This window comes from Schistocerca gregaria, chromosome 10, assembly GCF_023897955.1.
Source record: "Schistocerca gregaria isolate iqSchGreg1 chromosome 10, iqSchGreg1.2, whole genome shotgun sequence".
In the NCBI taxonomy this organism is placed as follows: Eukaryota; Metazoa; Arthropoda; class Insecta; order Orthoptera; family Acrididae; genus Schistocerca; species Schistocerca gregaria.
In genome coordinates, this window is record NC_064929.1 from 87,279,451 (window position 1) to 87,295,277 (window position 15,827).

The window sequence follows — 15,827 nt, forward strand, 5'->3', positions numbered from 1 at the left end:
TAATTTATTAGCTATATTTTCTGTAATTATTGCTATACTATCAGCTTTAGTATCTACATCTACATCCATACTCCGCAAGCCATCTGCCGGTGTGTGTCGGAGGGTACCCTGAGTACCTCTATCGGTTCTCCCTTCTATTCCAGTCTCGTATTGTTCGTGGAAAGAAGGATTGTCGGTATGCTTCTATGTGGGCTCTAATCTCTCTGATTTTATCCTCACGGTCTCTTCGCGAGATATACGTAGGAGGGAGCAATATACTGCTTGACTCCTCAGTGAAGGTATGTTCTCGAAACTTTAACAAAAGCCCATACCGAGCTACTGAGCGTCTCTCCTGCAGAGCCTTGCACTGGAGTTTATCTATCTCCGTAATGCTTTCGAGATTACTAAATGATCCTGTAACGAAGCGCGCTGCTCTCCATCGGATCTTCCCTATCTCTTCTATCGACACTATCTGGTACGGATCCAACACTGCTGAGCAGTATTCAAGCAGTGGGCGAACAAGCGTACTGTAACCTACTTCCTTTGTTTTCGGATTGCATTTCCTTATGATTCTTCCAATGAATCTCAGTCTGGCATCTGCTTTACCGACGATCAACTTTATATGATCATTCAATTTTAAATCACTCCTAATGCGTACTCCCAGATAATTTATGGAATTAACTGCTTCCAGTTGCTGACCTGCTGTGTTGTAGCTAAATGATAAGGCATCTATCTTCCTATGTATTCGCAACACATTACACTTGTCTACATTGAGATTCAATTGCCATTCCCTGCACCGTGCGTCAATTCGCTGCAGATCCTCCTGCATTTCAGTACAATTTTCCATTGTTACAACCTCTCGATACATCACAGCACCATCTGCAAAAAGCCTCAGTGAACTTCCGATGTCATCCACAAGGTCATTTATGTATATTGTGAATAGCAACGGTCCTACGACACTCCCCTGCGGCACATCTGAAATCACTCTTACTTCGGACGACTTCTCTCCATTGAGAATGACATGCTGCGTTCTGAATGGTGTATTTTGTAACTGGCACATGACGTACCATTACATTACCAATAAATACAGAAATGGAAAATGTAGTGAATTTACAAACATACTAAGGGGATGCAATCTCTTGCTGGCATCGGTAAAACAGCACTTGGACAGTTGTATTGCCCCGCCTTCATTTGCATTTACTCTCGTTCTCTCTCTTCTTTCTTTCTGAACCAAAGATGGCACGAGTGCCGGCACACTATACATGTGTGTTATGGTGGACAGTGTGTGTGAAGCACTGTAATGTGCTGCAACTACAGTGTGGTGACGACGCTCGTCATTTCACAGTCAGGCAGTTTGCTAACTCATTATTCCATAAACCATCTGCTATCTCTATCTGTCTACATCCGTACTCTGAACACCATATACAGGGTACAGCCGAACTTTCAGGAAACATTCCTCACACACAAATAAAGAAAAGTTTCGTCAGTATGTACTGTAGTTCCTCGATTCACCGCCAGTGGCCCAATTGAAGGAAGGTAATGTTGACTTCGGTGCTTGTGTTGACATGCGACTCATTGCTCTACAGTACTAGCATCGAGCACATCAGTACGTAGCATCAACAGGTTAGTGTTCATCACGAACGTGGTTTTGCAGTCAGTGCAATGTTTACAAATGCGGAGTTTGCAGATGCCCATTTGATGTACGGATTAGCACGGGGCAATAGCCGTGGCGCGGTACGTATGTATCGAGACAGATTTCCAGAACGAAGGTGTCCCGACAGGAAGACGTTCGAAGCAATTGATCAGCGTCTTATGGAGCACGGAACATTCCAACCTATGACTCGTGACTGGGGAAGACCTAGAACGACGAGGACACCTGAACGGCCGAGGTAGTTCTTCGTGCAGTTGACGATAACCCTAATGTCAGCGTCAGAGAAGTTGCTGCTGTACAAGGTAACGTTGACCACGTCACTGTATGGAGAGTGCTACGGGAGAACCAGTTGTTTCCGTACCGTGTACATCGTGTGCAGGCACTATCAACAGCTGTTTGGCCTCCACGGGTACACTTCTGCGAATGGTTCATCCGACAATGTGTCAATCTACATTTCAGTGCAAATGTTCTCTTTACGGATGAGGCTTCATTCCAACGTGATCAAATTGTAAATTTTCACAATCGATATGTGTGGGCTGACGAGCATCCGCACGCAATTGTGCAATCACGTTATCAACACAGATTTTCTGTGAACGTATGGCCAGGTATTGTTGGTGATGTCTCGATTGGGCCCCATCTTCTTCTACCTACGCTCAATGGAGCACGTTTTCACGATTTCACTGCTGCTAGAACATGTGCCTTTACAAGTACAACACAACATGTGGTTCATGCACGATGGAATTCCTGCGCATTTCAGTCCAAGTGTTCGTACGCTACTCAGCAACAGATTCGGTGACCGATGGATTGGTAGAGGCAGACCAATTCCGTGGCCTCCACGCTCTCCTCACCTCAACCCTCTTCACTTTCATTTATGAGGGCATTTGAAAGCTCTGGTCTACGCAACCCCAGTACCAAATGTAGAGACTCTTCGTGCTCGTATTGTGGACGGCTGTGATACAATACGCCATTCGCCAGGGCTGCATCAGCGCATCAGTTATTACATGAAACGGAGGGTGGATGCATGTATCCTCGCTAACGGAGGACATTTTGAACATTTCCTGTAACAAAGTGTTTGAAGTCACGCTGGTACGTTGTGTTGCTGTGTGTTTCCATCCCATGATTATTGTGATTTGAAGAGAAGTAATTAAATGAGCTCTAATATGGAAAGTAAGTGTTTCCGGACACATGTCCAAATGACATATTTTCTTTATTTGTGCGTGAGGAATGTTTCCTGAAAGTTTGGCCGTACCTTTTTATAACACCCTGCATAAAGTGTGGGAAGGATGTCTGCTTAATGGTGCCTCTGTGTGTGCTGTAATTAATCTAATCTCGTCTTCACGCATTGAAATGTAGAGGGCTGTTGTACGTCACTAAATTTGACACCCAACTATCAATCTCAGAACTTCGCAAGTAGTTTTTCACGGAATAGTTGACATCTTGCTTTAAGCGCATGCCAGTTCAGTTTTTTTTACATCTCTCCGACACTCCCCTGTAAGTCAAACGAGCCTGTGACCATCCGTGCTGCTCTTCTTTGTGTACCTCGCCATCCCCCGGTTGTCCTATTTTGTTAGTGCCCCACATATGGCAGGCTAACGAGAAGGATGTCTGCGAACATAGAGGGGGAGGTGGGGGATGAGGAAACAGTCTTTCCCTTCACTCTGAAATATATTGTCCTACCAAGAGAACTCACTGTTTGCCTCACTGTGTTATGTTTTGTTGTTTCTCATGCACACTCTCCAGTTTTGTTTCTGTAATTTTGTAGTTAATTATATCTTTGTTGTTCTGTTTTGTAGTTGTCTCTTATTTGTGAAGAAAGTGCTCAATCCAGAGACAGCCAAATTCTTGGTCTTCCTCCAGAACAGAGTTTTGCAAGCTGTGCTCTGCAGAGCAGCAGGGTTCCATAGGAAGTGAATAAGTGCCTTTTGGATTGGGGGCCCCGTCCTGATAATAGAGCATATACAGACTGGTTCTACACAAAACTGGAGCAGCACCGTACCAACCTAGTCTAGCACTGGCTGCATAGTGGCAGCAGAATGGATGGACGAACACTAAAATTAGTCAACGAGCTTTTCTATTTAGACGTCAAAATAACTGGCAGAGGTCAAATTATCACGGAAAGTGTATAGCACGTAAAGTGTATCTGGAAAGGATAAATGTGTTAACATCGAGTATAAATTTTTTATATATTAACGTGTCCTTTCTGAAGGTATTTGTGTGGCCTGCAGCCCTGTACCTAAGTAGAACATGAACAACGAGCAGTTGAGACAAGAAGGCAACAAAAGCTTTTCAAATGTGGTGCTACAGAAGGACGTTGAAAAGTTGACGGATAGATTGAATAAGTAAGGAGGACATACTGAATCAAATTATGGGGGAAAAGATATTTGAGGCACAAGTCTGAGACTGTCTCCGAACGGTTAAGCGTCACTGCCTTCGGTGCAGAACGACCGCGGTCATTCCCGGTACCCCGGTACCTCCTCAGATTTTTTTTGAGATAGGGAGGTCCGGAACGGGGTGCAGTCAGCCTCACGGGGCCAAGTGACGAACTGACAGAATAAAGAAGCAGCGACATCGTCAGAAACCGTCTACTGGCAACGACTGGCAATGCCGATCGCACGATCTGCAACCACAGATTGTTACACGTACTGTCTCGTAGGCACCATTCTATCACATCAAACAGGCCTAAGGACTAACCCTCGAGTGGTGTTTACATTCTACATCTACATCTATATTTATACTCCGCAAGCCACCCAACGGTGTGTGGCGGAGGGCACTTTACGTGCCACTGTCATTACCTCCCTTTTCTGTTGCAGTCGCGTACGGTTCGCGGGAAGAACGACTGTCTGAAAGCCTCCGTGCGCGCTCGAATCTCTCTAATTTTACATTCGTGATCTCCTCGGGAGGTATAAGTAGGGGGAAGCAATATATTCGAAACCTCATCCAGAAACGCACCCTCTTGAAACCTGAACAGCAAGCTACAGCGCGATGCAGAGCGCCTCTCTTGCAGAGTCTGCCACTCGAGTTTGCTAAACATCTCCATAACGCTATCACGGTTACCAAATAACCCTGTGACGAAACGCGCTGCTCTTCTTTGGATCTTCTCTATCTTCTCCGTCAACCCTATCTGATACGGATCCCACACTGATGAGCAGTACTCAAGTATAGGTCGAACGCGTGTCTTGTAAGCCACCTCCTTTGTTGATGGACTACATTTTCTAAGGACTCTCCCAATGAATCAACCTGGTACGCACCTTACCAACAATTAATTTTATATGATCATACCACTTCAAATCGTTCCGCACGCACACTCCCAGATTTTTTCAGAAGTAACTGCTACCAGTGTTTATTCCGCTATCATATAATAATACAGTAAAGGATCCTTCTTTCTATGTATTTGCAATACATTACATTTTTCTATGTTAAGAGTCAGTTGCCACTCCCTGCACCAAGAGCCTATCAGCTACAGATCTTCCTGCATTTCGCTACAATTTTCTAACGCTGCAACTTCTCTGTATACTACAGCATCATCCGCGAAAAGCCGCACGGAACTTCCGACACTATCTACTAGGTCATTTATATATATTGTGAAAAACAATGGTCCCATAACACTCCCCTGTGGCACGCCGGAGGTTATTTTAACGTCTGTAGACGTCTCTCCACTGAGAACAACGTGCTGTGTTCTGTTTGCTAAAAACTCTTCAATCCAGGCACAGAGCTGGTCTGATCTTCCGTAGGCTCTTACTTTGTTTATCAGGCGACAGTGCGGAACTGTATCGAATGCCTTCCGGAAGTCGAGGAAAATGGGACCTACCTGGGAGCCTGTATCTAATATTTTCTGGGTGTCATGAACAAATAAAGCGAGTTGGGTCTCACAGGATCGCTGTTTCCGGAATCCATGTTGATTCCTACAAAGTAGATTCTGGGTTTGCAAAAACGACATGATACCCGAGCACAAAACATGTTCTAAAATTCTACAACAGATGGACGTCAGAGATATACGTCTATAGTTTTGTGCATCTGCTCGACGACCCTTCTTGAAGACTGGGACTACCTGTGCTCTTTTCCAATCATTTGTAACCTTCCGTTCCTCTAGAGACTTGCGGTACACGGCTGTCAGAAGGGGGGCAAGTTCTTTCTGGTACTCTGTGTAGAATCGAATTGGTATCCCGTCAGGTCCAGTGGACTTTCCTCTGTTGTGTGATTTCAGTTGCTTTTCTATTCCTTGGACACTTATTTCGATGTCAGCCATTTTTTCGTCTGTGCGAGGATTTAGAGAAGGAACTGCAGTGCAGTCTTCCTCTGTGAATCAACTTTGGAAAAGAAGGTGTTTAGTATTTCAGCTTTAGGCGTGTCATCCTCTGTTTCAATGCCATCATCATCCCGGAGTGTCTGGATATGCTGTTTCGAGCCACTTACTGATTTAACGTAAGACCAGAACTTCCTAGGATTTTCTGTCAAGTAGGTACATAGAATTTTACTTTCGAATTCACTGAACGCTTCACGCATAGCCCTCCTTACGCTAACTTTGACATCGTTTAGCTTATGTTCGTCTGAGAGATTTTGGCTGCGTTTAAACTTGGGAGTGAAGCACTCTTTGCTTTCGCAGTACATTTGTTCGAAAGGAGACATCCCGAGGCATCGAGTAATCGTAATGTTAACGGGAAGGGCTTGCCGCGGTGGTGACACAGGTTCCCATTAGGGCACCGAAGTTGAGTGTCGGGTTGAGCTGACGGTGAGACAGGTGACCGTTCCCCAGTGTTGTCGGCGAGTGAGGCCGATTGGGGAGTAGTGGCGAAACTGACGACGGACAGGAGAGACGTGTGTCGACCACACGCCCCTCCGTATCTGCTAACAAGGGAACCTCCCCATCGCACCCCCCTCAGATTTAGTTATAAGTTAGCACAGTGGATAGGCCTTGAAAAACTGAACACAGATCAATCGAGAAAACAGGAAGAAGTTGTGTGGAACTATGAAAAAAATAAGCGAAATATACAAACTGAGTAGTCCATGCGTAACGTAGGCAACATCAAGGATAGAGTGAACTCAGGAGCGCCGTGGTCCCGTAGTTAGCGTGAGCATCTGTGGAATGAGACATCCTCGGTTCAAGTCTTCCATCCAGCGAAAAGTTTCCTTTCTTTATTTTCGCAAAGTTATGATCTGTCCGTTCGTTCATTGACGTCTCTGTTCACTGTAATAAGTTTAGTGTCTGTGTTTTGCGACCTCACCGCAAAACCGTGCGATTAGTAGACGAAAGGACGTGCCTCTCCAAAGGGAACCGAAAACATATTATCGCAAGGCCATATGTCAACCGATTCCTCCACAGGAAAACACGTCTGATATATTCTATACGACACTGGTGGCGGCATGTGCGTCACATGACAGGAATATGTTGTCGACCCACATAACTTGTACACTTGGCGAATGGGTAAATGGATTCTCCTACCTTGCCCGATATAGGTTTTCTTGTGGATGTGATAATCACTCCCAAAAAAGTGATCAAAACATAAGAGATTGTGAAATAAACTGAAAATAAAAAATTAAGCTTTTCACTCGAGTCACGCTAACCGTGGGACCACGGTGCTCCTGAGCTCGGGACCTCCTTGATGTTAGATTAAAAATTCCTCCACGATCCCCTATTCAGTGCTAACATTGGTGCCTCTTCTGATGTTAAGCCTATTACTTCAAAATCATTCTTAACCGAATCCAGGTACCTTCTCCTCGGTCTGCCGCGACTCCTCCTACCCTCTGCTGCTGAACCCACGAGTCTCTTGGGTAACCTTGCTTCTCCCGTGCGTGTAACATGACCCCACCATCTAAGCCTGTTCGCCCTGACTGCTGCATCTATAGAGTTCATTCCCAGTTTTTCTTTGATTTCCTCATAATGGACACCCTCCTGCCATTGTTCCCATGTACTAGTACCTGCAATCATCCTATCTACTTTCATATCCGTAACCTCAACCTTGTTGATAAGGTAACCTGAATCCACCCAGCTTTCGCTCCCATACAACAAAGTTGGTCGAAAGATTGGACGGTGCACAGATAACTTAGTCTCGGTACTGACTTCCTTCTTACAGAAGAGAGTAGATCGTAGCTGAGCGCTCACTGCATTAGCTTTGCTACACCTCGCTTCCAGTTCTTTCACTATATTGCCATCCTGTGAGAATATGCATCCCAAGTACTTGAAACCGTCCACCTGTTCTAACTTTGTTCCTCCTATTTTGCACTCAGTCCGTTTATATTTCTTTCCTAATGACATTACTTTCGTTTTGGCGATGTCAATCTTCATACCAAAGTCCTTACATTTCTGATCTAACTCTGAAATATTACCTTGCAAATTTTCAATCGAATCTGCCATCACAACTAAGTCATCCGCATATGCAAGACTGCTTATTTTGTGTTCACATATCTTAATCTCACCCAGCCAGTCTATTCTTTTCAACATATGATCCATAAATAATATGAACAACAGTGGAGACAGGTTGCAGCCTTGTCTTACCCCTGAAACTACTCTGAACCATGAACTCAATTTACCGTCAACTCTAACTGCTGCCTGACTATCCATGTAAAGACCTTTAATTGCTAGCAAAAGTTTGCCTCCTATTCCATAATCTCGTAGCACAGACAATAACTTCCTCCTAGGAACCCGGTCATATGCCTTTTCTAGATCTATAAAGCATAGATACAATTACCTGTTCCACTCATAACACTTCTCCATTATTTGCCGTAAGCTAAAGATCTGGTCCTGACAACCTCTAAGAGGCCTAAAATCACACTGATTTTCATCCAATTGGTCCTCAACTAATACTCGCACTTTCCATTCAACAATACCTGAGAAGATTTTACCCACAACGCTGATTAAAGAGATACCTCTGTAGTTGTTACAATCTTTTCTGTTTCCATGTTGTGATTACTGCTTTTGTCCAATCTGATGGAACCTGTCCCGACTCCCACGCCATTTCAATTATCCTGTGTAGCCATTTAAGACCTGACATTCCACTGTATTTGATGAGTTCCGTCTTAATTTCATCCACCCCAGCTGCTTTATTGCACTGCAATCTATTGACCATTTTCTCCACTTCCTCAAATGTGATTTTATTTCCATCCTCATTCCTATCCCATTCTACCTCGAAATCTGAAACATTGCTGGTCGTATTTTCACCTACATTGAGCAACTCTTCAAAACATTCCCTCCATCTGCCCAAGGCATCCACAGGATTCACCAGCAGTTTTCCTGATCCGTCCAAAATACTTGTCATTTCATTCTTACCTCCCTTTAGAAGACTGCTAATTACACTCCAGAATGGTTTTCCAGCAGCTTGAACCATAGTCTCCAACCTGTTTCCAAAGTCTTCCCAAGATTTCTTCTTGGCTTTGTTTCTTTCTTCAACATAACTTTCTCTGTCTACCTGAGTTCTAGTATGCAGCCATTTTTGATACGCCTCTTTTCCTTTTAACAGGCTGCCTTGACTGTGTCATTCCACCAAGCTGTTTGCTTCATCCTACTTTTACACACTACTGTTCCAAGGCATTCTTTAGCCGCTTCTAGTACTGTGTCCCTGTACCTTGTCCATTCATTTTCCAATGTCTGTAATTCACTACATCCAACTAACTGGTACCTTTCTGAGATCACTGTTATGTACTTGTGCCTGATTTCCTTATCCTGAAGTTTCTCCACTCTTATCCTCCTACATATCGACTTGACCTCCTGCTCTTTCGGCCTCACAATCCCAATTTCACTGCAGATTAAATAGTGATCAGTGTCATCAAAGAATCCCCTGAATACACGTGTGTCCCTTACAGCCTTCCTGAATTCCTGATCTGTTATTATATAGTCAGTGACAGATCTGGTTCCCCTGCCTTCCCAAGTATACCGTTGAATGTTCTTATGTTTAAAAAAGGAGTTTGTGACTACTAAGTCCATACTGGCACAGAAATCCAAGAGTTTTTTCCCGTTTCTGTTGGCCTCCATATCCTCTCCAAATTTACCCATAACCTTTTCTTCTGTTCGGTTTCCAATCCTGGCATTAAAATCCCCCATGGGCAGAACACTGTCCTTGTCCTTTACTCTAACAACTACATCACTGAGTGCCTCATAAAAACTATCCATCTTATCTTGATCTGTCCCTTCACAATGCGAATATACTGACAAGTAAGATGGGGTTGGACGTTTTAGCTGTTGGTGACATTCGGGCAAGGGGCGAGAAAGAAGAGGAAGTGGGAGAATACAAGGTCTACCTGTCAGGAGTCAAAGCAGGAATAGCACAATGGGGTGTAGGGCTTTACATCAGAAAAGAAATGGAACCCAGCGTAGTTGCAGTAAGGTATGTAAACGAACGACTGATGTGGGTAGATTTGACAGTGTCTAGCAAGAAAATTAGGATTTTACTGAGTTATATAATTTATAAAAAAATTGTGAGAATATCGCGCAGAGACCTACCCGGCCGATCTGCTCCACGAGGATGACGTCATCGTTGTTGAGCTCCCAGCGCTCGCGGTAGACGGCGCGGCTCAGCACGGCGCCAGAGCGCGCCGTCACCGGCAGCTGGCTCTGCTGCTGGTACTGGATCAGCTCCTGCACCGTCGGGAAGGCCCGACCCTCGAACCTGAAGCTGCCCTGCCACCACAAACCACATCCGCTCTGTCATCGTACTTCGTACTTGCTGTCGAGGTGTACAGAGACGTCACAGAAAGATAGTCTATATACTATACTAACAATAAACTGATTTTCACTTTCTCAAGTTTAAAAAAGCTCAGCTTACTTTGTAGTAGGGGTTTGGAGCATGTACTGTATTCAAACATTATGAATCACCTCGAAGGGAACGATCTATTCACACGTAGTCAGCACAGTTTCAGGAAACATTGTTCTTGTGCAACGCAGCTAGCTCTCTATTCGCACGAAGTATTCGCCGCTATCAACAGGAGATCTCAAGTTGATTCCCTATTTCTAGATTTCCAGAAAGCTTTTGACACTGTTCCTCACAAGCGACTTCTAATCAAGCTATGGGGTATCGTCTCAGTTGTGCAACTTGATTCGTGATTTCCTGTCAGGAAGGTCGCAGTTCGCAGTAATAGACGGCAAATCGTCGAGTAAAACTGAACTGATATCAGGTGTTCCCCAGGGAAGCATCCTGGGACCTCTGCTGTTCCTGATCTATATAAATGACCTGGGTGACGATCTCAGCAGGTCTCTTAGGTTGTTAGCAGATGACGCTGTAATTTACTGTCTAGTAAGGTCATCCGAAGACCAGTATATCAGTTGCAAAGCGATTTAGAAAAGATTGCTGTATGGTGCGGCAGGTGGCAGTTGACACTAAATAACGTAACGTGTGAGATGATCCACACGAGTTCCAAAAGAAATCCGTCGGAATTCGATTACTCGATAAATAGTCCAATTCTCGAGGCTGTCAATTCAGCTAAGTACCTGGGTGTTGAAATTACGAACAACTTCAGTTGGAAAGACCACATAGACAATATTTTGGGGAAGCCGAGCCAAAGGTTGCGTTTCATTGGCAGGACAATTAGAAGATGCAACAAGTCCACTAAAGAGACAGCTTACGCTACACTCGTTCGTCCTCTGTTAGAATATTGCTGCGAGATGTGGGATCCTTAGCAGGTAGGATTGACGGAGGACTTCGAAAGGGTGCAAAAAAGGGCAGCTCGTTTTGTATTATCACGTAATAGGGGAGAGGGTGTGGCAGATATGATACTCGAGTTGGGATGGAAGTCATTGAAGCAAAGACGTTTTCCGTCGCGGTGAGATCTATTTACGAAATGTCAGTCACCAACTTTCTCTTCCGAATGCGAAAATATTTTGTCGAGCCCAACCTACATAGGTAGGAATGATCATCAAAATAAAATAAGAGATATCAGAGCTCGAACAGAAAGATTTAGGTGTTCGTTTTTCCCGCGCGCTGTTCGGGAGTGGAATGGTAGGGAGATACACTCCTGGAAATGGAAAAAAGAACACATTGACACCGTTGTGTCAGACCCCCATACTTGCTCCGGACACTGCGAGAGGGCTGTACAAGCAATGATCACACGCAAGGCACAGCGGACACACCAGGAACCGCGGTGTTGCCCGTCGAATGGCGCTAGCTGCGCAGCATTTGTGTACCGCCGCCGTCAGTGTCAGCCAGTTTGCCGTGGCATACGGAGCTCCATCGCAGTCTTTCACACTGGTAGCATCCCGCGACAGCGTGGACGTGAACCGTATGTGCAGTTGACGGACTTTGAGCGAGGGCGTATAGTGGGCATGCGGGAGGCCGGGTGGACGTACCGCCGAATTGCTCAACACGTGGGGCGTGAGGTCTCCACAGTACATCGATGTTGTCGCCAGTGGTCGGCGGAAGGTGCACGCCCCGTCGACCTGGGACCGGACCGCAGCGATGCACGGATGCACGCCAAGACCGTAGGATCCTACGCAGTGCCGTAGGGGACCACACCGCCACTTCCCAGCAAATTAGGGACACTGTTGCTCCTGGGGTATCGGCGAGGACCATTCGCAACCGTCTCCATGAAGCTGGGCTACGGTCCCGCACACCGTTAGGCCGTCTTCCGCTCACGCCCCAACATCGTGCAGCCCGCCACCAGTGGTTTCGCGACAGGCGTGAATGGAGGGACGAATGGAGACGTGTCGTCTTCAGCGATGAGAGTCGCTTCTGCCTTGGTGCCAATGATGGTCGTATGCGTGTTTGGCGCCGTGCAGGTGAGCGCCACAATCAGGACTGCATACGACCAAGGCACACAGGGCCAACACCCGGCATCATGGTGTGGGGAGCGATCTCCTACACTGGCCATACACCTCTGGTGATCGTCGAGGGGACACTGAATAGTGCACGGTACATCCAAACCGTCATCGAACCCATCGTTCTACCATTCCTAGACCGGCAAGGGAAGTTGCTGTTCCAACAGGACAATACACGTCCGCATGTATCCCGTGCCACCCAACGTGCTCTAGAAGGTGTAAGTCAACTACCCTGGCCAGCAAGATCTCCGGATCTGTCCCCCATTGAGCATGTTTGGGACTGGATGAAGCGTCGTCTCACGCGGTCTGCACGTCCAGCACGAACGCTGGTCCAACTGAGGCGCCAGGTGGAAATAACATGGCAAGCCGTTCCACAGGACTACATCCAGCATCTCTACGATCGTCTCCATGGGAGAATAGCAGCCTGCATAAGTGACTAACATCACCGACGAATCAGAATGGACGATTTTGAACTGAGGGAAGATTATCGTGTGAAGAAATTTAGGTACCTAGGGAAAGTAATCCAACAAAATGGCTTAGAATAGAAAGTGATCAAACTGTATAGAGCGTATCCCCTGACAAAAAGCTTCTACGACAAGAAGTCAATGAGAATTGGAGCTGATTTAAGATATTACAGTACAACTGTCAGATCAGAGACTTTAGATGCTACAGAGACATTGACTATCAATGGATGGGGTAGGTACCTCCACAGAGGATAGTGAATATTCAGGAAGAATTTAGCCAACAGATAATGTGCACATATCTTTGAGATCAAATGAGGAATTTACAGAAGGATAGAAGCAGCACACCATTTATTAAAAACGAAAGGTGATTGTTGTACGAGATAATTATCTAACAAGAAAATCTGGAATTTTATAAGGCGAAAGACAAAAAGATTGGCGCGGTTCCGAGGATGTGATATCTTCAAGAAATTAGTATCGCAGAGGACAAAATTATGTATAGGAATGAATTCACACAAATGTGAAAAACTACTGGAGTTTTAAGCTGGCAGATGAACTCAGAAGATGAAGAGGGCCTCCGCCAGAAAACAAGAAGGAGGTGCTGAGTGACGACGGGCTCAAGTGATACTGGAAGAACATCAAAGCTAGAAGACAAAGAGGAGCTAAAAATGAGAAACAGTATTGATTGTTAATTCTTGGTCCACAGTCCATACATCTGAAAGAGAGAAAGAGAGAGAGAGAGAGGAAAAAGTCGCTACACAGTATAACTATTCTGCTCAATGCTACTCACACTGTTGCATCCAAGTTAAAAAGAAACCTGCTGCTTTGAAAAAAAGCTGCTACCAGCTCAGTTTTACTATACAGAGTACAATGAAAAGGTGTGGTCAAACTTTCAGGAAATATTTTCACACATAGAGAAAGAAAATACACACATCAACAAAAGTTTTGCATCACTCTGGTTCCCCGAACTCCTGGATATAGACGTTGACTATGGATTTTGTGTCACAGACAAAGTCTCTTTGACTGTTCAGAGATGTCTCTAAACTTGCCCAAAGATGTTAACAACCATGCACGAGCAGCGTCTATTAGACGGAGGGAGTCCGAAGTTGATCATTCCAGTCATTCCACCAGGAAGGAGGTACACAGCTTGTGTTGTCTGTAGTTCAACCACGCCTAAACAGTCAATACCACAGTTCGATCAGGTCTGCATTGTTGCTTTGTTCCAGGAAGAGCTCTCAACAAGGGAAGTGTCCAGGCCTCTCGGAGTGAACCAAAGCGATGTTGTTCGGACATGGAGGAGATTCAGAGAGACATGAACTGTCGATGACATGCATCGCTCAGGCTGCCCGAGGGCTACTACTGCAGAGGGTGACAGCTACCTATGGATTATGGCTCAGAGAACCCTGACAGCAATGGCACCATATTGAATAATGCTTTTCGTGCAGCCACAGGACATCGTGTTACGACTCAAGCTGTGCGCAATACGCTGCACGATGCGCAACTTCACTCCCAATGTCCATGGCGATGCCCACCTTTGCAACCATGACACCGTGCAACACAGCACAGATGGCCACAACATGCCGAATGGACCACTCAGGATTGGCATCACGTTCCCTTCACAAAAAACAAGTGTCGCATATGCCTTCAGTCAGACAATTGTCGGAGACGTGTTTGGAGACAACCTGGTCAGGCTGAACGCCTCAGACACACTGTCCAGCGAGTGCAGCAAGGTGGAGGTTCCCTGCTGTTTTGGGGTGGCATTATGGGGGGCCAGCATATGCTGCTGGTGGTCACGGTAGGCGTCATAACGGCTGTACGATATGTGAATGCCATCCTCCGACCAATAGTGCAACCGTATCGGCAGCATATTGGCGATGCATTTGTCTTCGTGGATGACAATTTGTATCCCCATCGTGTACATCTTGTGAATGACTTCCTTCAGGATAACAACATCACTCAACTAGAGTGTCTAGTATGTTCTCAAGACATGAACCTTATCAAACAAGCCTGGGATGGATTGAAAAGGGCTGTTTATGGATGACGTGACCCACCAAACAGTCTGAGGGATCTACGCCGAATCGCCGTTGAGGAGTGGGACAATCTGGACCGACAGTGCCTTGATGAACTCGTGGACAGTATGCCACAATGAATACAGGCGTATATCAATTTGAGAGGACATGCTCCTGGGTTTTAGAGGTACCGGTGTGTACAGCAATGTGGTAGGTCTCGCTGTATGGTGGTACAACTGGTTTTCATTAGCAATAAAAAGAGTGGAATGATGTTTATGTTGATCTCTATTCCAATTTTCTGTATAGGTTCTGGAATTCTTGAAACTGAGGTGATGCAAAACTTTTTTTGACGTGTGTATGTTACATGGATGCAGATGCAGAAATGCTTTATTTCCATGTTAGAGTTCAGTTTCTACAAATCTTCAAAATCACATTAATTATGGGAAATACACAGAAACAGAGTGTACCAGCATTACATGAAACATTTTTTACACGAAATGTTCAAAATACCCTCTTTATTACAGTATGAAACCCTTCCCTGAATGAAATGCTCAAAATGCCCTCTATTAGCAAGGATACACACATCAAATCACTGTCATACAGGATCCCTGACATGCTGAAGTAACCTGGAAGATCACGTCATCAACAAAGATTTTCTGTCAACGTTTGGGCTGGCATTGTTGGTCACTCTTTGTTAGGGCCTCACGTTCTTCAGCGTGGACCAAAAGAAAAACTTCTTACAGAATATTCTATCTTTTCTGTTTTTGTGAGTTTCCCATCATTAACATGATTATTGAGACAAGTAGAAAATGAACTCTAACATGGAAATAGGGCATTTGCAGACCCATGTCTCATTAATATATTTTCTTCCTCTACCGTGTGAGGAATGTTTCCTGAAAGCTTGACCATGCCTTTTCATTACCCCATGTGCAACTGCTGTTTATCTTGTAGTAGTAGCAGCTAACGATTTACTAAATTGCAATGAT

General features: G+C 45.2%; 1 protein-coding gene across 3 annotated transcripts in view; it reads right to left on the reverse strand.

The window, feature by feature from the left end:
- The window catches only part of LOC126293706 (tyrosine-protein kinase Fer), a 539,925-nt gene that overhangs the window by 42,947 nt on the left and 481,151 nt on the right, over positions 1-15,827 (reverse strand). For all 3 annotated transcript variants that reach the window (XM_049987015.1, XM_049987014.1, XM_049987013.1), the window contains one exon: positions 10,065-10,241. In XM_049987015.1, coding sequence (XP_049842972.1) covers positions 10,065-10,241 — 177 coding nt within the window. The remainder of the gene's footprint in view (positions 1-10,064; positions 10,242-15,827) is intronic.